Genomic DNA, 24,581 nt, shown 5'->3' with positions numbered 1-24,581 from the left:
CGCTGCAGACATGGCACCACGGAACTGGGCCTGTGCATTTGCACCGCATTTGCATCGAACGGAGCTAGATTTATGCCATTTTATGGCTTGAAGACACTTGTGCAGAGTAAGGCTTCAATAACCCTTTAAGACACACATTAAGATGTAGCCATCAGAAAAATTTGTAACTGCCTGTGTAACCACCTTTGATAACCAAAATTTTACTTAAAAACCATAAACAACTCGATCTCATAAGTAGTATAAATTAGGTTGTGTCCTAATCGTAAACACGCCAATAGAAACATGACCACCGTTTCTGAACCATTGCTACAATAGAAAACGTATACGCATTATTGTGATCTGCAGCCCTTGCGTATAAGGTAACAGCTTCAGTTTCGCTTTAATAATTGTCTTAACAAGGCAGAAAAGGTAACACCAAGAACACCTACTTGACGCGCCGTAGAATGCCGAGGCGTTCATCTTGTTCTCTTGTTTTGGTAAAGCACTGGTGGATGGTCAAGGCACAGAATCCACGAGATGGCAGCATCGTTCAGTAGAGCGGGAAATGCACATACTGACTGAGCGGTTAAAGTGGGGATGACGACGATTGTAACGCAAGAAAAAATGCTCTTAAAAGTCGCGTGCGCAATTGTACACGCCATGCGGCAAAGGAATAATGACAACATCTGAGACCAGGAGAAACACGCAGCCGATCCACCTTCAACGGGTTAGTCTTTTAATCTTTGCAGTTGGCCCAAGCACTATTTACAAAAAAAGGTCCAGCAGACACACGACAAGGGACGACGATGTGCGTAGCGCGATCTCGCCTGCTGCGATGAGAGTCCTCACCAAGGGCACTCGATGCCACTGCCGGCAAGCACACGCACCCACGACTGGTCTCGCCATCTTTACAACGTATTAAAGGGAGGGGGCGGTGCCGACAGATCTGAGGCAACTATGCCTGGTCTTTGTCCGGCCGACAGTCGGCCGGCCAGGCCTGGGGGACGACGTAGGCGGCAGGGCACCGAGGTCCTTGTTCTGTACACGGCTGGGGGAAGAGCGGCTCCGTGACGATGGCGCTTCTGGGACGCATCCTGTGTCGCGATGGCTCGTGCGGTGGCCGCCGCCGCCGCTGGGCGTGGTGCGATGATTGATGGAGGCCGTTTGCCCGCTAGGCGGCGTGTTTCTTCACGGCAAATCACGGTGCGAAAGAAATGGGAACCCAAGGCTTCCCGCTTTGGGCTCAAGAAGCTTTGTGTCGTTGCTCGCTGCCGAGTTTCTTGCGGTTGTGCTTGACCTTGCGGACGTATCCCGCGATGAACGCTTTGATTTTGATGGGGTTGATCTCGCCCTTCTTGTTGTGGCAGATCTGCGTGCACAAGTTAAAAGAAAGGGGAGTGAGAGATGCACCCTCACTTGGCTGCCCAAAACTTGAGAATTAATAAGGGGGCAGACTGGTCTTAGAGCTGATTTCTTTTTATTTAACAACCAATTTTAATGAAACTACACAACATTATGAAGTTTTTTGTGCTGATTTCAAATCTGCAATTAGATTTTTTGCAAGCTGATTATTTTTTAGATAAATAATGATTAATTGCCATTATTTTGGGTCACAATTACAAAATAAGCGCTCTATACAGAATGGGGATTACCCCGCAGCTAGGCAGACAGATGACTGAAGAATACAACGTTGGAACAATTTTATTAATTCAACTATTTTTGGTCATTTTGTAACACACTGAACTTCACTCCTCCTGCGCTCTGCCAGAAATGGCTCAGAGGTGGTGCCAATTGAACACAATAATAATTTTCCAAGGCCTCCATTTGAAAATTTGTTTCCAACATTGTATTCTCCTTAGATTTAGGTATCATTGGTATCAAAAGCAAAAAAAATTACGGTTGTACCTGCTCTGGGTGCCAAGATATCCGAGGGCGAAATGCTAGCTTAGTGTTGCAAGAAAACTTCCTTCTTTTCTAACTTCACACACTCTACTCAAGGGGCAAAAAAAAAATAAAGGGGGAGGGTGAGATCAAACCCCACCCTTTACATCCAGTCAATGTAGAGCCAGATTAGAACCTGGCTCAGTTCAAACTGCACTTTCCACTGGAAGAGTTATACCGTATTTACTCGCTAAATGAACCCTCCCCCCACTTTTCTTCTGAAAGGAGTACTGACACGAAAAATTTTATGATCCATTTTTATTGCTTTTATCGATGCTTAACGGTCTGGCAAACCTGGCACAGCACTTTAAATACTTCAGCACGCGATAATTAATTACACTGAATGGATGAAAATTGTTTGTTTCAAATTCCCGCGCTTTCATCCCGAAAGGCGCATATGACAGAATCCCGACATGACCTCACCGCTCTGTGTGGACGTCAAAACACTGCGGAGGTCGGTGGGGGCGTTGTTTCGACCGCGCCACCGCCGGAGCTGAACGGCTGAGCTGCCTGATGGTGCTTGGCCTACCATTGTGGCAGAAATTCGATGACCGCTTTCAGTAAAAGTCCTGATGGCGACTTCTACTGCGATTCCGGGCTATGTTATCGCTTCCTGTCCAGTGTGTGGAGCTTTATTTCTGCCAACAGTGCCTTTCTGGGCAGCGGTTATGCCTGTAGCTCTGGCAACATGCACCCGTTTGTGAATGCGCCAGTGTCCAGCCGCCGCTCGCAAAGCCGCGCGTGTGAAGTGACATCACAAGTTTTTGACGAGCGCTGTCTGTGTCACTTCTTTTGGCTACCACGGGAAGATGTCACGCTGATGCCCATTTGCTGAGTGCCGCTCTGTGTGCTGTTCCATCGGCGCGATAAATGAGATCCAATTAAAGTATGTTCTTCGCGTTGCAGGCCACTCATATTTCAGCCAGGGTATTCTGTTGAGCAAAGGAAGCAAACTGTGCAATAATATTAACGGCGAAAATTGGTGTCAGTACTCCTTTAAGAATTTACTTTTTTGTCACTGAATAAAAAATTCAGCGGGATTATGTTTTTATCTCGGCATGGTTGCTGATCCTGTAGACGAACGCAATAACTTGATATCATGCTACAGTATGCGCAGAAATGCTAAAAATGCATTCCAACAAAAAGAAATTTCAACAGTAGCCGGAGACATCGCACAAATGCCGTGGCTCACAATTTAAAATTTGCGCACTTGCGGAGAGGCAGCTGCTGAATGCAAAACAAACCTTCTTGCGCCATAGAAATGCTGCGGCGTGCAAACAGAAAAGAAAACGTACTCCACACTCCTCCCCTGCTTTTTGCTTTCCGGCTGGTTCCGGCGGCGTGCGAACAAAGCACCAAACGTACTCCGCACTCCTTCCCTACTCTGTGCTGTTCCGCGACTACACCATTACGCTCCATGGTTATGTTCAACTGTGTTCTGACCTTTTTTTTTGTGCTCCTGATGTGCGCCGTATGATGAGCCAATAAATGAGCTGCTACACAGCCGGTTTTAAACTGAGGGTAGAGGATGCGCTGATGCACATAGAAACCACGCGGACATAGAAACCACGCGGCTGGGCGGCACTTCAGTGTTGACCCAGTGCGAGTATGTTACGGGGCGAAAATGAGGTTTTCGGGCGGTTAACAGGGATCGCCGTGTGTTTTGTGAACCCCAAAAGGGGAAGTTTCCTGGTGTCGGAAAAAAAATTTTGGAGTGCCTTGATGGCACGGAAGACGGTGCGCTGTGGGCCAACAACAAATGTAGAGCTGCAAGCGACTTCAGCGAAGAAGACCGCTCCATGGCGAGTAGGGGGCCACCAGCATTTTGGGAATAAAACATAAATTTGACTGCATAATTACACCTGAACCTCGTTATAGGAGACACTGATGTAAGAGACAAATGGGTATAAGAGACACTATTCACCCACATGGTTGGCTGCCCTATCTTTCCCATTAAATCGACCTCTTTTATAACAGACATTGGATGTAGAAGATTGGTTATAAGGGACAAGTCATCCTTGAACTTTAATCAATAATCTCGCTTGTAATAGACATTTTACTTCAGACGCAGTGCCACCAGTCACTAATTGCAGTTGCTTCCATCCTGGAAGCACAGGTGGACGACAGACGCCTGCAGTCGCTATTTATTATAACTTCAGCAAACACACAGTGGTTCAGTCAGCTATGAAATGACGATGAGAAGCCCTGCCAATGGAAATGCAACTTACAGAAGTTGTTGAAGCTTACTGCCATCCATTGGATGGAGCGCGATCGCACATGCGGGCTCTCCCACTCGCGTAGCTCCCAGTCAAGAAGCATCGCAGATGTTGAGTCCTGATAGCGTAATGAATAGCCTGAGCACACAGCGGAAGAAGCTGTGCGCTGCTCCGCCTATTCATCAGGCTTGTGAACTCAACATGTACGATTCATCTTCCACAAACGAGGAAAGAAAAAAAAGCTTGCAGAATCGGTTGTAAAATATACAGTGTAAATACAGTCATGAAGCAAACAAAGATTCAGAACTGTTTCATAAATTCTGGGGGCCAAACATATATTAGAATGAATCTTTTGAAACATGGATAGTTTTCTAAGAAGCTGTGCGCTGCTCCGCCTATTCATCAGGCTTGTGAACTCAACATGTACGATTCATCTTCCACAAACGAGGAAAGAAAAAAAAGCTTGCAGAATCGGTTGTAAAATATACAGTGTAAATACAGTCATGAAGCAAACAAAGATTCAGAACTGTTTCATAAATTCTGGGGGCCAAACATATATTAGAATGAATCTTTTGAAACATGCTGTAGCATTCTTTTGAGCTTGTTTTAGTCATAGGGTGCCCACATTGAACTAGGGTCTGATTAGTAAAAGAAAACATGGTACCCTGCTTATAAGAGACATCTCGTATAAGAGACAGAAACTGCTCCCCGGCACGTGTCTCTTATAAAGGGGTTCAACTGTACCTACGTGTTTTTACGAAAATGGTAAGGCTCTGACAGCGCTTCTCTTAGCAACTTTATTGCATGAAATTTCAACTTTTAAAAATCTGTTCCACTTTTTTCCCGCACAATGAATCCTCCCCCCAAATTCTTGCCAAATTTTCTGAAAAAAAAAAAAAGAGAGAAAGTGGGTTCATTATGCCAGTAAATACGGTAAATGCAGTGACGTGTGGTGGCTTTCACATGGTGGGGATAGTCACCAGGGTCTTTGTTGCACTGCACAGATGTCTTAGCCGTGATCGCTCAGGCATCAACAACCAACAGAGAGAAGGGTGGGCACCTTTGGAACGGATTTTCGGAGGATGTCCTTGTACTCCTCCTTGGAGACCTCGCGCCGGCTGTAGTAGGGCTTGAGCGCCACCTTCACCTCTTCCACCACGCGCTCCTGCCTGTTCAGCTTCTTCAGGAACTGCACGGGATCAACCATCAATGCAATCTGTTGGGCAACACACCCCGCAGAGACAACACCGCCCACAGTTAGGCTTCTTTGATTAACAACCAGCTGCGTCTGGCCGCCAAATTTCTCACCCATCATTTCGGTTCCTTCAACAGCCAACAGAAGGGCAAATCGGTTGCAAATAGGGTTGCAAGAAAAGCTTGCAGCTCAGCTATGCGCGCGAGACACTTTCTGGTGAAATATGACACTGAAAAACAATCGTTTTAAACCAGCAAGCGCTTCCAGGGTCGATCAATGGAGGGTGGCATGCATGAAACTGTATGCCACACCAGGCATGCTGCCACTGGTTAGGTGCTGTGCAGTGAAGAAGCACCAAGAGAGGTCCTTTGCCCATGCTCGACCTCAATTTATTTTTATTTTTTAGGAAAAAAATGACCCCGTTTCAACTTTAGGAACCCTGATGCAATAAACTGCTCTGCCAAGCTCAAAATCTCTGTTATTATTATTCCGACGACATGAGGGTTATGTCGAACACCATTCTATTGTGAATTCAGTATTTCTTTTTTTTTTTTCCCCCCCACCGCACGGAACACTTCTCCCAGCTCAAAGCAGTTTTAACAAGTGAACAACAGGGAAAGGAATAAAACATTGGCAATCATTAGGAGTAAATAAATGACTGCTAAAAATATTCAGTCATGGGCACGTTACCAGCAAGAAGTAATTGTGTTATTGTCACGGTTACCACAACCAAAAAAGTAACTCTGTTACAGTTACAGAATTTTTAAAAGTAACTTGTTACAGTTACTGTGAAAGAGTAACGTTCGCTGCTTTTCCGTTACTGTATAAAACTGAGTAAGTGATCGCCAAACAAATAATAGAGTTTATTCAGAATTAACGTATGAAGGAGTGCGGGTAGTCCAAAGTGCACGTGGCAAAACCCTAGACGAAGGGAACCCAAAAGGGGGGGCACACTTAAACCCAACACCAACAATCGTTCTGTACGCCTCATTTTGTTGCATCAACCTCTTTTGCTTTTGCACCCTTGGTGTCTGGGAGTATTTTTGCAAAACTTCCGAGAGCTTCCCTCTTCCCTCTATTCTGCATCCGAGAGCTTCCCTCTTTTCAGAGGTCTACTTTCCAGTTTCTTTTTTCTTTCCTGTTTTTGCTCGCCCAAGACGAAAGAACAGTTTTAGACATCACCTCTAAGACACTCCTCCGACTTCGGTCTTCTGCAGGAAAGATAATCCATCCTCATAGCGGCCTTTCACTTTTCCACAACACAGCTGCTCTCACAGTTTAGGAGAGGAGAGAAAAAATCCAAAAATGTGCGCCGGCCTTGAATGTGTGCACCGAATGGATAGTTTTCTATAAAAAGAAAGTAACTGTACTGGTGTTTCCTGTTAAAGTTACTCCATCAAAAAGTAACAGTGTTACAGTTACAAGTTCCTCTAACTTAAAAGTAACTAGTTACAGTTACAAGTTACTAAAAGACGTAACTGGTAACACGTTACTAGTAACTAGTTACTGCCCGAGACTGAAAACATTACAGCTGTAATTTTTATGATTTTTTAAAATTAAAAAACTTTTCTTTTCTTGAAATGAAAAAATGAGTCCCGTCTACAGCACGGTTAAACAGGACTAAAAACAAAAACAAAGGACAAGTTTTTCAGTCCCATCTGCAGTGCACTGTTATTATGAACTGTTATTACGATGTTATTACTGGAATGTTTTGGATGGAACGACCCATTTTCAAGATCTGAAGCTTCCTAACTTATATTCCAAAAGAGCAGAGAGGAAGTAAGCTGGATAAAGTCTCATCCATGGCTTGTGCTGCTGTTCAAAGATGCTGGTTACGCTTAGTCGCACCAACAACACAGCAATGTTATTATGCTGACATGCAGATGAGGGGGAGCCAATTCCCTCTATCCAGTCGCAGTGCATTATGCCCTACTCTCGCTCCACGTGATCTCTTCCGCAACTGGCTGGTCGGCCAGCATGTCCACACCATCTGCCCAAAAATTGTCCACAGTTTCAATTGCCCCATTGTCAGTCAGATGCTGTTTTCCTGTTAGCCCAGCGCCAGATAACGCCTCTATCAAATCCCTTTGTGGGGGGGCTAGTCGGTATCAGTACAATTCCATTAACTGCACTTCTTGGCCCAGATTGAGAGAGCATCTTTGGAGGTGAGAGTCAGAAACACGAAAAAGCTCTGCAAAGCGCGAAAAGCATTTCTAGCATATACACGAGGTAGCGCCGACTAGACAGTCTGGTTACATAAAGCCCCAACCACATGGAGCGATTTTGCGAGCGACTTGGGGCGCGACGCGACTAGCGACGAACTACTTTTCGCCGCGCACCAAGTCGCTCATCGAATCGCTCGGTTCTGGGTCGCCAGAAACAGTCGCTCGCCTCCCGGAAGTGGCCTCAGCGACTAGCCAATAGGAGAGCTCCTACGTAAACACGCAACCTCCGGTTTTGAAAGAGAACGGGGGGAAGATCCACGCAGACGACGTTTGCGGTGCAGCGGCAAAGAAAGCTTTGCGTGGCAAAGCTTGAGTACACGCTGAAGCAGAAGCAAGAAGGCTCCCGCTCACACTGGGCGAGACCCGTGTGGGAAAAACGACGTCAAGAAAGCGAATTCTTCACGGCGTTCATCTTGGAGCCGAGAAACGAAGCGCAGAAGGAAAAGCGTGCGCTATCGCTAACCCAAACCAGTTTTAGAGATGCAATGAAGTGCAAAAAGCAAGGTAGAAAGGCGTAATACTTTTTAGTCATGCTTTTTATGACAAATGAACAAAAAAAATGTTTGCAAACATCCAGCGTACCAAGCGCGTTACTATGCGCAGTGCGGAAACATTGAAATCGCCATCCTCAGTCGCATGCTCAGTCGCTCGAGCCGTCGCTGTCATGTGGTTGCCTCGGCGAGCGACTTCGGTTCGGCGACTGCGGATCCTAGTCGCGTCGCTCGTCGCGTCGCTGGAAAAATCGCTCCATGTGGTTAGCGCTTAAGGTTACGTAAGAGCTTACTACCAACACCCGCTTCTTATTTTTGCAATACGCATGTGAACACGATGCAAGAACATATGGGACGCCTTCTTGCCGACACCAGACCAATAAAACTGAGATGTCGGGACGAAAAAGCCACAAGAGTGGCAAAGTGGTGCTACACTGACCTTGTCCTTGACCTGCATCTCCACTGCCGAGCTGGGAAGCTCATCCAGGATCTGGAGCTGGCTCTCGTCCATGTTGCGGCCAAATTTGGACTCGGACCGACTTCGGGCTCCGCTGGACGAGCTGCTCTTGCCCTTGTCCACCGTGAAGTGCACCACGTGCTTGGAGTCCCGGGAAGAAGCACCTCCGCTGCTGTGCCGCTTAGACTTGGAACTGCGGCTCTTCCGCTCAGCCGGCATCAGCGCATCGAACACCGACACTGCTCCCTTCTGTGGAGCCGCGGGCTGCGGTGGCACCGCGGCCGGTTCCGGTGGTGAAGACGGGACGTCCGTCGGCGAGTACATCGGTGGCGTCGAAACGTCCATGTCCACAACCCCTGTCTGATCCGGCGCGCCACGCGTTGTTTCCTGCGGAAGGGGCAGGCTTGTGGTGGTTGCCACGGCGGCAGTGGGAGTGGCCACGACGGCTGGTGTCGCGATTCGCACCATGGGCGGTGGTGGGGGCCTCAGCGGCAGAAGGCCCATTGGTGGCGGCACCAGCGCTCCAAGCGCCGGGGGCACAAACGGCGCCCGCAAACCAAGAATCACGGGGGTGGCCGCTGGAGCCCAGGCTGCAGGCAAGCCGCCCACCACTGTGGTCAAGGGCCGCGACGGCAAAAACGGGGGCGGGGGCTGCAGCTGCGGCACGCCTGCCACGGTGGGAAGCACCGTGGGACCCGCGATGGTGGCCGCAGTGACAGACGGCGGTGGCCCTGCCTGCGACGACACTGCCGCAGGCACGGTGGCCCGTGTTGGTGGCTCCGGCTCAGGTGGAAGCGGTGGCAGCTCTGGCTCAGGCGGTGGGCATGGGTCAACTTCGGACGCCATGTCCACCGGAGGTGGTGGGCTTGGGCTCTTGGTGGGTTCGCACGGGTCGTAGCTGTTATCCTCCGGTGGCGAAGGTGGTGAGGGTGGTGGTGGCGAGTGCGGCGAGATCTGGATAGTAGTGCCACCTTGCGGGATGGGCGGTGGCATCAGCGATGGCGACGATTCCGGTGCCAGGGATGTGGCCGGCGAAGAGGCAGGTGAGGCCGGCGATTTGTCGTCCACAATGGGAGATGGAGGTGACTCGTGAATCTCCGGTGGTGTGCTCGGGCGATCGCCAAAGTCGTCGCTGTCGGAGGGCGATGTTGCGGACGCCTGATCATCGAAGCCGTATGGCGGTGACCGCTCCATTTCTTGGTCTTCATCCAACTCGCTCCCTTCACTTTCACTCCTCCCACCGTCCGGGCTACGAGGGCGACGGCAGTGGCGCTTCCTGGCTATTGGACCTTCGTCGGCACCACTATCGCTGCCATACTGCGGCGTGACGGGCGAAGAGGCTTCGCGTTTCCGTGACCTCGACTCCCTGGCACTTGACCTGTGGTGGCGTGGAGCAGGCTCTTCTGGCAAAGCAGGCGCGAGCTTGGGTTCTTTCTTGCTACGGTTAAAATTTACATTAATGATGATGCTATCCCCTTTGGCGATAACCTCCTTCGACTCTATGGGGGTGTGCTCCTCTGCTTCTAAAAAAGGGCTCGGCGAACGCTCTTTCCGCCGCTCGTGCCTGTCCCGCCAGTAGTCTTTCTCCACTACCACCTTGATCTTCTCTTCAGCTCGCCGGGCCTCCCTTGCTTCCCGGATGACCTCTCTCGTATCCCTAGAGTCTCTGGTCTCTCTTGAGTCTCTCGTGTCCCTTGATTCTCTAGCTTCCCTTGATTCTCTAGGTTCTCTCGTTTCTCTGGTCTCCCTCGATTCCCTGGTCTCCCTCGCTTCTCTAGCATCCCTCGATTCCCTAGCGTCCCTAGAATCTCTGGTCTCCCTAGACTCTCTGGCATCCCTCGAATCTCTTGTATCCCTCGATTCTCTGGAGTCTCTGGATTCCCTAGTGTCCCTTGATTCCCTTGCATCCCTCGACTCCTTCACATCCCTGGACTCCCGTGTGTCCCTGGAGCTGCGCACCTCCCTCGACTCCCGCTTGTCCCGCGACTCTTTGCCCTCCCTGTCGCCGTGGTGCCTCGACTCCCGGTGGTCGTCTGTCCTGCGCGACTCCTTCTGCTTCGACGACTTCTCCACTGAGCGCTCCTTTGAGCGGTCCCTGTGGTGCCGGCCACTATGCCTGCGCTCACGATGCTCCTTGGAAGTGCTACGTCGTCGATCCTTGCTGCTGTGCCGACCATGGCCCTTGCTGCTGCTACTGCCGTGCTTTTCTTTCTCTTTGTACTTGTCCTTCCCTTTCTCCTTGCGACCTTTATGTGATGACGATTCCTTATGTGATGAGGATGAGGATGAAGATGACTTTTCTTTGCGAGATGACTTCTCCTTTTCTTTGTCTTTCTTGTGCCTGTCACGTTTGTCGGGCCGTACATACAGCTGGCGGTCAGGCCGCCGTTCTTTTTTTTTGGATGGCGGTGGCGAGGACGAGCTCGTCCTTGCCTCTTTCCGTGTCGTGTTCTCAGACCGGTCAGCCTTCTCACGCTTCTTGATTTCGCGGTCTTTGAACAACACAGTCTCGTCTCTAGGCTTCCCATCTCGGTAGCTGCGATCACGTGAGTGCTTTGACAGCTTTTTCCAGCTGATCTCACCACCAGAGTCAACGCGGCCCAGAACGCTCGTGCGTTTCGCTTCTGTGTGTGAGGCCACTGCCATAAATGCGTCTTGGTCCTCGACTCCAACAGAGGAATCACTGCATGCAGCGTGACTCGTTTTATCACCTCTCTTCAGCTTAGGAATACGAGGCAGCTCAGAAATGTTAATCCGTGGAGCAAGTTCGGCAAACTCGTCCACTGGGGGTGGCTCAGGCTCTCTTCGCCGCCGGCCAGAAGATGACGGAGACCTTTCAACAATTTCCCCTTCCTCACGATCCTCATCGCTGCTGTTCCGCCGGTGGCGCCGATGTTTCCGGTGGTGACAGCTCTCTTTTTTGTGCTTGCTTTTCCGATCCTTGCGAGACGCCTTTTCCGGCCTGTCTTGGTCGCTCCGCCACGGCTCTTGTTCCCGAACAATGTCCTCCAGATTATCGACCAGGCCGTCGGTGCTGCCTGGCTCCGAGATGTCCTCCATACCGTTGCTCCCATCCTCGATCAGGCCCTCCTCTTCTTCAGAGTCACAAAGAGCACCCTCTTCCTCCTCCTCCTCTCCCTCTTCTGGGGATGTGATGTCCTCTGCGCCTATGCTGTCCAGAAGGTTTCTTACTCCACTGTCCTCCATTTCCTTCGTTTCCGGCATTGGTGAAGCAATATCCTCAGCCTTCCCGCTAACTGCAAGGCCTTCTTCCTGCTCTGCACCTTCTTCCTCTTCCTGTTGCGCCTCTGGGCTCTCGATTTCCTTTGGGGAGGATGCATCATCTGGAACGTCATCTGTAACGTCCGTAACGTCCTCCAGTTCGTCGTTCTCTGTCGCTTCTGCTGCAGGTGCTTCTTTGCCCTCCTCATCTTGTTCTTCTTCGGGCTCTGCTACTGTGCCTTCTGGCAATGCCGTGACAGGAGAGACAGACACCGGCGACTCTTCCCCGCTTTCAGCAGAGGAAGCCGGCATGGCAGCATCTTCTGTTGGTGAGGCTGGCACACACTCGATGGGAGGACTGGAAGGAGCCTCTTCGACTGGAGACGGTGCATCTTCAGCTTGAGGAGACATGGGTGCGTGGGGTGTGGGGGTGGTGGCCTCCTCTGTGGGCGAGGCTGGGGTATCTTCCACCATAGCCGCGCCACTTTCACCCTCTGGTTGCTCCAGCTGTGAACTCTCATCCTCATCTGCGGAGGCCTGATCCCCTGTTCCGTCGTCGTCTTCCTCTTCTTCCTCCTTGTCGCCATCTTCGGCATTTTCGCGGCCTCCACTGTTCTCGTCCTGCTCCTCGCCATCGCTCGAGTTGCCATTCTCGACAATCTCCAGGCCCCCTTCTTCGTCTGACCCCTGAGATGCGTCCCCATCATTGTCAGGCGACGGACTCCGCACATTGTCCGTTTCCAAGATGGGCCCGTCCTCCTCGCTCTCTTCTGCCACCTTTGAGCGCTCCTCCGCCTCGTCCTCAGGAGCTTCGCCCGCATTCTCCTGCTCGTCGATGACCAGCTCGTTCTCACTCGAAGACGCCTCATCTTCGTGCTCCGCAACACCGGCCACCGCGTGCCGCGAGATCTCGTCCCTGGCAACAGTGGCGGCCGATGCCCTGATGGGGCTCTCGCCATTCACCGACGGCTCCAAGTCGTCACCGTTGTGATTCACGCCATCCCCACCTACACTGTCGTCGTCAATGTCGCTGTAGATGTCAATGTCGTCGTCTTCTTCCACGGCCCCGTTCTTTGCCCGCTCCCGGCTGCCGTTCTTGCGGGCAAAGGCGTCCGGAGAGGGGACCGCAGGGTGGTGGTGACTTCCCGGCCCACAGCCATCCCGCTGGGCAAGGTCGTCGCCGTAGCGACCAGGGGTGTCACCGTCCCCTCCAGCACCCACATAGCCCGATGCGTACCCACCGCCCACGGACGGCCTCCTGGGAGGGGGCTGATGGGGCGAACTGCCCGAGTGTCCCCCTCGACTCGAGGGCGGAGGGGAAGCGGGAGACTCGGCAGGCGAGCCCGGGGGACTCCGGGGGCACTTGCGCACGCTCGCTGGCACCGCGCGGAGGTCGAGCGAGCCGTCGCGTTGCACGACAACTCCCGCCAGACCTGCCTTGGAATGGAACACCGTCTGCATCTCCAGGATACTGCCCAGCAGGTCGGTGCAGGCGGGTGCAGGAGACACCTTGGCCAGAGCAGCACGCACCCTGCGCAAGCGACACACGAGCGTACATGGCTTTTTTGGGTCTGCACATGCACACCGTTCGGATGGCATGATAACTGAAATGGGACTTAACTCTTTTGGGCTTTACAAACAAAATCCTAAGCTGACAGACGTATATCTGCACATAGAAGCAGGAACGTTGGATCACACAAGGAATTTATTGATGAAGTTTGTATTCGAGGCCACACTGCAACAAAGCATATTTTGCGGATACAGTCAAACCCCGCTACAACGAACTCCGCTTCTACGAAATATTTTCTATTCCCCATGAGCTCACCACAGAAGTCATTGCAACAAAGTCCTAAAGCTGACAGACGTATATCTGCACATAGAAGCAGGAACGTTGGATCACACAAGGAATTCATTGATGAAGTTTGTATTCGAGGCCACACTGCAAACAAAGAATATTTTGCGGATACAGTCAAACCCCGCTACAACGAACTCCGCTTCTACGAAATATTTCCTATTCCCCATAAGCTCACCACAGAAGTCATTGCAACAAAGTCCTCACCACAACAAGCCGTTTTTCTAGCTTTCTTTCGATTCAACAAAATTTTTGCTCAGCGGAACTGGGGTTGAACACCTATTTTCCAATAAAATAAGCATAACGCCAGGCATTTGTAGCTTTTGTACATTTAGGGCATTTAGTTTCACCGATGTGCGCCGTGCACCCACTCCACCATCCATAAACAGAGATAAACCTTTTATGGACGCCACTGTTTGCAATTGATAATGATGTGGCTGGAATTCTTTACAAGAGGTGCAGGCCCGGTTCGCCAGGCCGGAGCTACAGGCAATCCGCATCCAGTTTAAATCACGCGAATGTGCCTTGCTGGTGCTGCGTTGTCATGAATGTCTTGTGAGGAGCTGTCATTGCAGTTTTCCTTCTACCATTCTTCAGAATCAAAAGCAAAACTAATGTTTTCGTGTTTAGTCTTAAACCCGCGTCATCCTGTCTTAATCGCGAGCATGTGCTGGTGATAAATGCAAGTGCGTGCGGATTGCCTGCCTAAGTCAGATGCCACCATGACCAGTCAGGGGATAAGATTACGAGCACAGCTCCTGCCTCAAGCGAGAGGAGTGCTTGTGGTAGATATGCCTTGATATAGCTCAGTAGATATGCCTTGCTGTACAGCATAATGTTTTGCAACTGCATTTCTTTCCTCGTAACACGCATTTTACTGTGGGTAAGAACCATAACCACTGGTACGTTTGTTATCCGAATAAACACTATGCAATTGTGCTTCACTCCTGATGAAGATAATATAAAAGGTTTGCCCATTGTGGTGTGTTGGGGCAGGCTTCGGCTGAACGAATTCCCCACTTCAACACAATTTTTTGCACATTCCGTTGATTTCGTTGTACAGTTGAACCTCGATATAATGAACCTCGATTTAACGAAATTCGCGATATAACGAATTTTTTCAAGTTTTCTATCAAAATTTTGCTAAATGCATGTATTTTTATCTCGATTTTACGAATTAATTTCGTGCGGCGCTTCCGATTTAACGAAGTCACGGCAAGAAAGGAAGAAAGAAATTCCGTTCGAGGCGCGTTTTATTTTGCCTCTCAGAGCCTACACTGAAAACATTCAGTACTCGCATTAACTCTTAAAAGGCTAAAATGAAAGAAAAGCGGTGAAATCTGCGGTTGACAACAATTAGAAGCGATGAAAGAAGCTGCTCAAACCACTAGCGGTCATGGACGGTTTAATAGCGCGGCCACCATTTTGACGTCTCCATCGTTGCCTACGCCAGCGCCCTCTATACTTAGGCTTTTTTTTTCTACGCGTCCTTGCTCACGGTGCTGCTGCTCTAGGTTGTGCTCGCTGATAACCACATTAATATTTTGTTCGTGCATCATTAGGTGAGTCTTGTAAGCAGCATGAGCACTCCAAGGAAAAGAAAAGTGTTCCGAACAAGAGCCTGAGGAAAAGTCGGTGAAACCGACGGCCACCCAAGTGAAGGATGCCATCGATGTTCTGCGGAGGCATGCAGGTGCACGCGAATGTTTAAAAGCAAGCCTTGTTAGCGCTGTCAGCATACGAGCATCACCTACAGCCCAACCTGGTGAAGAAACGTCAAGCACTGCTTACGGACTTCTTCACTACAGCTTGAACATCGAGTGCTGGTAGCAATAAATTGCTGTCTTTGAACATGGTCACCTTCGTTTCACACGTGTTCATTAGACAGCTGCGATGCGGAGAAATCGGTTTCTTATGGGCTCAGTGGGCATAAAAGTAATTGCTTAAAAGCATCGAGTTTGGCCGGAAGATATTTAATGTAAGCTTTCCACTTTAGCGGGAGCACGTAAGCGCTGCTCCACACAGTGAAGTGGTCCACGAGTGCTCCGCTCAACTCACAATCATGGCTTTATCTCGAGTGTCGTGGTTGCATCATGCGCCCATACTGCAGAGCCTTTGCACATGAAAAAAGTCTTTCAAAAGTTTCATAGCACCCTTCCGCTGTTGGCCCGCCGCACTGCCACTGAACGGACGAAAAGAGGCGTAACTTCAAGCCAGCACCTCGCCGGGGTGAAGTTCATGGGGCATGGACGCGGGTTAAACTGACGAACAGCGGCGTTTAGTAGTGACCAAAATGAAAAAAAGAAAAAGTGGAAACCTAGCCTGCTATCATATATAATGAGGCGTTGCGAAAAAAGCACCAGTTTTACGGCGACACATGAACTACCGCCGGCTGTCCGAATTCCATTGCCCAAGTGTTGAAACTAGGGGTGTGCAAATATTCGAAACTTCGAATATTCGATTCGAATTTTTTGGTATTCGATTCGATTCGAACGACACTTTTATTGTTCGAAATATTCAAACCACCCAAAACTAAAAAAAAAAAAAAAAATTCAGAGCGTGTCTGTATCGGTGTTATTTACAGTGGACTCTCGTTGATACGATTCTGGGGGTGCGAATTTCGGGATGATACGAATTTCCGAAAAGTCCCGGCGAAATTGCATCGTTTGCAATGGGAAAAATTTCGGCTGTTACGAACGGACCTGCGCGGCCCGGCGGAAGGTACGAACGAGCCGGCGAGGCACCTGACTGCTGAACGAGCAAGTGACGGCTCTCGCTCCCCTGTTTGTCACTCTTTCTCCAGAAACGGCCGGGCTGTTGTTTTCTGCTCGCGAAAACGCTCTGCGCACGCCCAACGCGCTGACACCGCCGCGAAACCACCCCCACGCTGCGCGCGGCACGGCCGACGACGTCAACATGGCGTCGGCTCCAGCCGCGATTTGGCGCGGGCGCTCGAGCGACCGCTTCTAACCGCTCTTTAAAATGCGGCTCACAGGAGACTCGAAGTTGCTTGTGCGGTAAAGGAGCTGATAATTCATGCGATAACGGTACTATAAAACATCATCCGTGCCGCTAGTGAAAGCGCCCATAAAATATTTGCCGGGGTGCTAAGCCTAACCGTCTCTGGCGGAGCCAAGCCGGCTGTCTCGATCTCATCGCAAGTAGTCAGGCTCCTCCATTCTGCCGCGCGCGTACTGCGTCATTTTCTGACCGAGGTAGGCGCTACCGCGGGCGCGAAATCGTCGATGTGGGCGTGAAAATACAGCGCTCGCAGAGCCGAGGCGAGCGAATCGCGTACAAAACCACACCATGCGGTTCACGCTTGGCTGTTGGGGCGTGTAGCGAGCTTGGGCACACCGAGTGAGGAGACGAGCGCGAAGCTTTACGTGCTCCAGAAAGGACTGCTTTGCGACACGGGGGTTAAAAAAAGCAGAAAAATCACGAATTTCTTCACGCAAAAGTAGGAAAAGAAATAAATGAAAACTTTTTTCAGCGCTAAATTTTTTGGTCTGTGTTGGTTCATACGAATTTCGGATGATACGAATATTTTTCGCAGTCCCGCGAGATTAGTATAATCAAGATTTTACTGTATCAGCGCGCGGCAATGTGCACGGGCTCGGGCATGCCAGCTACTAGTGTCTCAAGTGAGCGGCTGTTTTCGATATCTGGTAAAGTGGTGACGAGCAGGAGGTTGTCACTGCTCCCCGAACATGTCGAGCAGTTAACCTTTCTCCATGTTAACATTTAAGTGAGTGCAGACCTTAATCTGTTGAGTGCAATGGTATTGTGTAATTCCTAATTTTACTTTGTGCGATTTGTTATGCAATAAAGTTGCAGTTTTTGTGTCTCTAGATGGTGAAAACATTAATTTTACAAAAAACCATAAGTATTCGTATTCGAAAAATATTCGAAAAATATTCGATTCGATTCGAACTTTGTTTTTATTATTCGAATTCGCTTCGAAATTAAAAAATTGATATTCGCACACCCCTAGTTGAAACTCTTAATTCACACAATTTTCGCGGCCAGTTTTAGTACAAATTTCGCTTTAAGCGGAGAGGTAACTACATAGCAGTTGTTTCTGGGCGATGGGCAAGGTTTTGAAACCTCCATGAACTGTAAAAAAGAAACCTCGATTTTACGAAATTCTCGATTTAACGAAACTTTTGCCCCCAAGTACAACTTCATTATATCAAGGTTTAACTGTACCAGGATTTGACTGAACAGTGCTATCTGTAAGCAAAGCCTCAAATATTTACTCCTGGAAAGAAAACATTTGTAAGCTGGAAGACAAACTGCTCCACTTTTGAACAATGCCAACTTCAAACAATTTAGCATTTTAAAATATCCGCTGTGACAGTAAGCCTAAACTTTTTCGGGCAGCGTTGTCAAAGGCACAGGCTGCTCTAGGCTTTACACTAACGCTTAGGCCAGCGCAACAGTTCACAACTGCATACAGGGCCTCAAGGAAAATCTCTGGAGCGCCTCCACTCTTTGGAAGTGGACAAATTTGGCCCCACTCATAGTACTACTGAGGGAGCTTTACAAAAGCCATGCCATCTTGAACTTTTCCGGGCTCCTAAAATGCTCTTAATACACAGTCTCATATAGCGAGGAACATAATACACAATACCCCCTGCCAATCTCATCCCCTAAATTTCTGTGTGTGTGAAGGGGGGATTGACAGACTCTACTGGCTCTGCCCACCATCACGCCCATTAAAATAAAATATTCCAGTAAAGCTTAGGAGCTAGATACATGGTATTCTCACATTCAAAGTTTTGCTTATCTGTGCTCATTGTTATTTCACCCTGGAGTGTCGGCCCCATTCATTTTCTAAATGTAGTGGGGCATAGCTATGGCAGGGCACAGCACGGGAAGGTATGTAGAATGAATAACAGGATGAGGCAATGCAGAAAGCAGTATGGAAAATTGGAAGGGGACCTAAGCTAGTTTCTGCCTCATCCGATGCAGGGATTAAATTCCGTACTAGCCATTGTATAAAGCAGCACGCCTGTGCTCCCAAGCTCACTTTAAATTGTAAAAGCTTTATAAAGCAGCACTACTGCACCCCCAAGCAGGCTTTAAATTGCAAAAAGCATGCTTAGGATGTATGGGGAGTGTGCAGTACCATAGTGATATAAGCCACGAAAACCCGGTCATGTCATCGTGTCTGCTCTTTGTTGCCCAAGGAAGTCAAGGGTTTTTAAGGAGAAGGAAAAAATTCCAGGCTTTCAAGGCCCTTGAAAAATCAATTTTCAACTTCAAAGGTTTTCAAGGACCTGTACGAATCCTGTGCATAAAACCACCCAATACTGGCGAACTGGCGAAGTTGTCGCCGTGCCACGCTCAGAAAGCGTCATTCCGACAATGTCACAAAGTGCACTCCGAGCTAAGAGAATAAATAGGGATGCAGACTTCATTCTCCAGTTTGGAGTCAGGCTGCAACTGGCCACATCCTACCCACTCCAAAGCAACTGAGCGGGCCAAGGTCTGTGAAGAGAATTCAAAGGTTCTGGGTCTTTGGTGCACAACTATAGTAGGCGCAAAAGGAAAGTTCCTTTCGGGAAAAGTTCCACCAGCTCTGACGAATGACTTGAGCAGACCAGAGGGCCACTGTCGTATAAGGACCAGAAATAAATGAAATGGAACATGTGGCAAGTGTTTTCGCAGAGAGTGTGTTAGCTTCATTTCCCCTCACGTTACAGCTGACCCATATGGAGGGTCAACCTGTGATCTGGTTTGTACGGTACTGCAAATGCTTCGACTGTCGCAATTTGATGTACACCAATCTTACCGACTGAGCGGTGTTACGGGACTTGAAATTGACCGCTTGATCTGTGTAAGGGACCGCTGCGGTAGCCTCGGCCGAGCCACCGCCATTTCGCCCCCACTCTCTTCGCTGCAGCTGCAAAACCAGGAAAAAGTTGCGTGGACAACACACTCAAACGGGAGAAGAAGCAAGCATTAATATCGAACACAGGGTGCTGTGATCTGTGCTCAAGTGAGACTGCACCCACCACAGTCTTGTAGGGGTGCAGGTGAAGGTAAACAGAGAGAAGGCACACACTTCTCCCCCTTTTCTTTTCCCGCTACACACATCCCATTAGACTGATAATGAATGGGGGAAAAAAAACAGAAAAAGCAGAATCAGAAATAACAAGGCAGCAAGACAAAAAAAAATTAAAGCAGATCCACTCAACGTGAAAGCTGTCGGAAGTGCAGAGCAGTGATTCGCCATAATGGGCTGTAGCGCCACTATCCGCTCACTGCTGCTATCCAATGCAATTCAAATTTCCCACCTTCACATAGCTCGCGCGCCCCCTGCCTGCAACTGTGCCAGCGGGAGTTCTGTTCCTTTTGTGCTCGCTTTTCTTCCCGCACGTGCAGGCCTTGCACTGCCACTTTTTTTCGCTTAACCATCCCAACGAGCGTTCCTAACTAAATGAACGCAGGCGCTGGCAGTTAATTACGTCTATTTTGCCTCAACTGTACCTGCGGTTTTCTTTGCGCTAAGCAACGGGGAGATGTAGGGCAAGCGCCAGCAGTTCTCGAGTTTCCAACACTTGAATATATAAACCGCTTGGCTTTTGAAGCCTCTGGGTTATGCTGCGACGATAGAACGCCGTGTGGCCCTACTTGGGTCCAGCGAGCGAGCTACGACGACAAGGCGAGCCCCTAAAGTGCTCTGCACTTAAAAACGGAGGCTATAGACACCTGTGCTTCCAACACTGCATACTAGGTAACGCAGTAATATGCAAAGGAGTAGTAGTTGTGCCCCTTCCTTCCGGCTTCTCTACCGGCTACGTGAGCTATTGGATCGGATTGAGATTGGAGCGGATTGGAGTGATTGTACAGAAGGTTGCAGCACTCACCTGCCGTCGAGAGAAACCAGCTCGTCTCGTTCCCCAAAGAGGGAGAAGGAGGGGCCGTGCGTGGAGCCCACAACCTGTGGGCCGGATGCAAATGCCGGCACTCCCAGGTCGACACGCCGCATCCTGGGGAGAGTCTGGCCCGGCCGGGGCCCCACCATCCCCAGCCGCTCGGCTATGCGCTGCCGCACGGAAGGGGGGCGGGCCAGGGGACGCGAGGACTGCCGCGAACGCCGGGTCTGCGACGGGCCGATAAAAGCAAGACAAACTCCTCACTTCACTGTTCAAAGCTACACACCTGCACACCTAGAAGTGCCGGGTAGCCAGCTGCACACTGGGTGACAGCAAAGAGAGGCATTATATTTCAAATATTTCAAATATGTTACCAGTTTTCTTTTGCAGTAAGCAGTTTTTAGTATAACATCAAATTTACGCTTACTACAGTCTACGCTCGTTACAGCGGAGCCGGCAACAACGGACTTTCGGTTACAACAGACCATTTCTGTTGGTTTGTCTGGTCCCCATGCATTTTAAATGGAGTCCGCTCCGCTCACAACGGACTTGGCTAGAGCAGACTATCGGCTACAACAGACTAAATTTTAGGCGAAAATTGTTTCGACTGAAAGTTTATGGTGGACTTCCGCGATGCCGGCACCCGATGTGGTTTTTCTTTGTTTTGTTTATTTTTGCAAAAAAACTGTTATGTCTGGCAACATTGCTGGCAGCCGGGTCATTGGCGCAGCCAAGCCAAGCCAGTGCCAATGGCTTTTTTTTTGTGCGACTAGCGGCATGAGCGGCAGGGTAGCTGATTTCACTGTCGGATAAATTAAGCGTAATTAACGCTGTTGAACATGGGGAAAAACAGGCCGACATCACCAGAAGTACAGGCCTGTCTCAGCAGACAGTCCGCTTTACCATCAAGAACAAGGCCGCTGCCGATAAACGCGACTCCAGTGAGATTGAAAACAGGGCTATCGAATACTCGAAGTGGTGCACTCGGAGTGTCTGCCCTCATCAGTTTTTTTAAGTAATAAAAAACTCGGGTTCAGTGAATTCCGGCTTTTATTATTCCCACGCATGCATTGTTCCCATTCCGTTCGGTGAAAAAGGTAAGAAATGGCTCAAGTAGGGGGGTTGTTCCCCATCCATTGTGTGCAATCTGCCGGTAACCGTGCGCAGTCCAACTGGTCTAACTCTCGATTTTACAGCTGACCGTCATTGGATTATTTCATTACAGCTGTTTGAATGACCAGACTAAAATCGCTAAAAATGTGGAAGCTGCCTTGAGGGAACGTCAGGCAGCAATCCGATTTGTTTGACGAATGGTTTCGGGAAAACCTGCCTCGCCGTGAGGGGATTTAAAAGAGCCTAGCTAATGTCGATGGCCACGACTGATGTCTTATAGCTGGTTAATAATTGCGCCTAGTTATATTCTTGCTTTATTTGCTCAGCTTATCATGCGTCTTTACTCTTGACCGCATGCGCTAGGCCAGTGGTTCTCAAATGGGGGTCCGCGAGAACATTTGAGGGGTCCGCGAAGCCTCCCTCAAAACTTTTCCCGCCACCATTCTTTTCTCGATTTTGCCGTATTTTTTGCATTTTGCAATTGAGAAAGGTGGCTTCGCATTACACGTGCGTTTAATTGCTTCGCGTTGTACATATTTTAACATCTGCTTCTGCGTAATGTGCCAGGTATGAGAAGGGAGAAAAACAGACACAAGAAAGGCAGTATATGGGTGTTAGGAGGCTTTTAGATTCAACAGCAAATTGTTTAACATTATGACGTGCATAATCATTAACGGCAAGCAGAAAAGGCGAGCATATGATAAGTGTGTGGGCGACGTACGCTCCAATGCAAATTATTTGATGTTATGACACCGCTCAACATATGCTCAATCGTGGGGTCCACCACCACCGTCGCAAGGCCAAAAGGGGTCCTCGGGGCAGTCATAGCTGAGAATCACTGCGCTAGGCCTTCTCCAAGTGCCGGGGCTAAGCTTTGGAAACGGTGTTTACGCGATTCTTTGCCCTCGCGCGAACACTGTGCAGAGGTGCTGCAGGCGTTTAGAAAGACCAAAGTGTATGTACTATGCATATGCAATGTCGATCAAAATACCCACTTTAGAGCTCATACCCGCCCCCCCGCCCCCTTGTCGGATACTGCATACTTCGGCTACAGCGGAAGTTTTTTTCCGGATTCAGAGGGTGCATTGTAACGGGCGTAGACTGTATTCGGAAAGGAGCTAATTACAAAACACAGATTTAAAAGAAATCTGACTTACCAAAATTATCTAAAATAATAACGGAGCACAAACAAGCAAGAATGAGTGCTCTAGACCAATCTGGACCACTGTTATATTATGCTGAACTATTATAGATAAAAATACCAGTTTTGCATGTAGGACAACAGGTTAGTATTGCTAATATTTTTCTAACAACAATTAAGGGGGAACGTGGCTTTCAAAATCAACTTTTTTATTTCTTTGTGGATTTTGATGAAAATTGGCACAGCAACTGGAAATGCTTCCGTGATAACACCATAAAAATTTCAAACTAATATTTTGAAAACTTTTTCATGTATTAAATTTTCTTTCTGTTCCGCTTGTACCGAGCTTGAGCGGCTTATAAAACACGATAGAAAACTTGTTCGAAGTGCTTTGCATTCCCAAATGAATGGACGAGGTCGTGACAGTTTTAGAATTTTTTTTTTACAACACAATGTTTTTTAGTTTTCATTTTTTTAGAGGTTAATGTGCAATAGGCATGTTGACTGTAAACGATTATTTGAATAAAAAAATCCCAAAAAACAAATCTGGAAAACCAAGAGTGTCACGACCTGAACTGTTTATCAAGGAATGTAATGCAAGAAACGAAATCAAAATAGACCCAGCGGTCACAAAAAAATCCCTGGTACAAGCGACGTAGGTGGCAAAAAAAACTGTTTTGAGAAAACGGCTTCCGAAGTTGCAACATAGGTTTCACTTATCAAAAGTCGTCACGGTTGTAGCCTTTCATGTCCTTTTGAACATGGGGCTTCTGGAATGCCTTGCCTTGAAATTGGAGTGCCTTTTACAGCCTTTTTCTTTCTAGAAAACATCATTTTCAGCTCCTCCGTGAAGAGTACATACCCCACTTTGCAGACCAAACGAAGGGGGAGATGGGTTTCAATGGGCTTTCAATGCAAAGTAGGTTAGCTGGTTGGCTGTATCGCACTGAACAGCCTCCTTTTGCAGTGTTGTCACCATGGCAATAAGTTGAGCATTTTTTTTACTTAAATTTGAACATTTTTGGCTTTTTTTTATGTTTTATCATCTTGCCTGGCACAGCAACTTAATTAGTACTCATACGTGCAGGTGTTCATTGCCAAAAGTTTGCATACCACAAGGATGAAAATGAGCTACTTTGAAGCTTGGTAGAGTATTCTGCATAACTCCCAACTTCAATGCAAGAGCATATTTTTTTAATACTTTTGACATTCAAGGCATCCAATATTTCTAGCAGCAAAGCCAGTATGCCCTAAGCAATGGTATCAATAATTTCCCTGAAAAATCACTGTTAAATGCTGCGATAGTAATGTACATTTTTAATGCAGAGAACATATTTTTATTCCTATATTACTAACTCAAACCTGTTTGCATGAAAAATACAAGTGCACGGGAAACGTTGTGCAATACGGGCGATATGGCTCGCGCGCATCGCAGCGCACGCTTACCGCGACATATCGAACTTTAATTATACCTGATATCGCTGGTCAGGTCGCTTTTAAGATTAAATCTAACATCGCAGGCATTAATTACAACTACTGGCGTTCAATCGTAACCGGTTGCCCAGTCATGTGCTGCTCCAATGCGCGTCGGCTATGCCGTGCGCGCCAGCGCGTTTGACGCGTCGACCGTTTCTTTCTCAAGGCTAGCGAGTCCACAGTCAAAACACAGCAATAACTAAGCGTGTTAACATCGCAAACCCGACTAAAAGTTCCCTTCACGAACCGCTATCGCAAGCGCGCACACCGCGTCACCCTCCGGGGTCTGGCGACGGTAGAGTCACGCCAGAGTCCTTCAATGCTTTACTGGTCACGAAACTGCTCCGTAACTCAATGGGAGAGCTTCATATGCTCGTTTGGCCGCCGCA

At 48.8% G+C, this 24,581-nt stretch overlaps 1 protein-coding gene across 2 annotated transcripts in view; it reads right to left on the bottom strand.

Moving 5' to 3' along the window:
• Positions 1–692: 692 nt before the first annotated feature.
• Positions 693–24,581, bottom strand: part of LOC144174736 (uncharacterized) — a 41,816-nt gene continuing 17,927 nt past the window's right edge. For both annotated transcript variants that reach the window (XM_077703573.1, XM_077703574.1), the window contains exons 8-12: positions 20,454–20,689; positions 19,376–19,486; positions 8,487–13,257; positions 5,197–5,325; positions 693–1,348 (exon numbers count right to left, since the gene is read on the bottom strand). In XM_077703573.1, coding sequence (XP_077559699.1) covers positions 1,223–1,348; positions 5,197–5,325; positions 8,487–13,257; positions 19,376–19,486; positions 20,454–20,689 — 5,373 coding nt within the window. In that variant the 3' untranslated portion in view covers positions 693–1,222. The remainder of the gene's footprint in view (positions 1,349–5,196; positions 5,326–8,486; positions 13,258–19,375; positions 19,487–20,453; positions 20,690–24,581) is intronic.

This window comes from Haemaphysalis longicornis, unplaced genomic scaffold, assembly GCF_048455015.1.
Source record: "Haemaphysalis longicornis isolate Haplotype H1 unplaced genomic scaffold, Haemaphysalis longicornis Haplotype H1 scaffold_3, whole genome shotgun sequence".
In the NCBI taxonomy this organism is placed as follows: domain Eukaryota; kingdom Metazoa; phylum Arthropoda; class Arachnida; order Ixodida; family Ixodidae; genus Haemaphysalis; species Haemaphysalis longicornis.
Note: the sequence above shows the minus strand (reverse complement) of the source record. Positions and strands in the feature narration are given on the sequence as shown.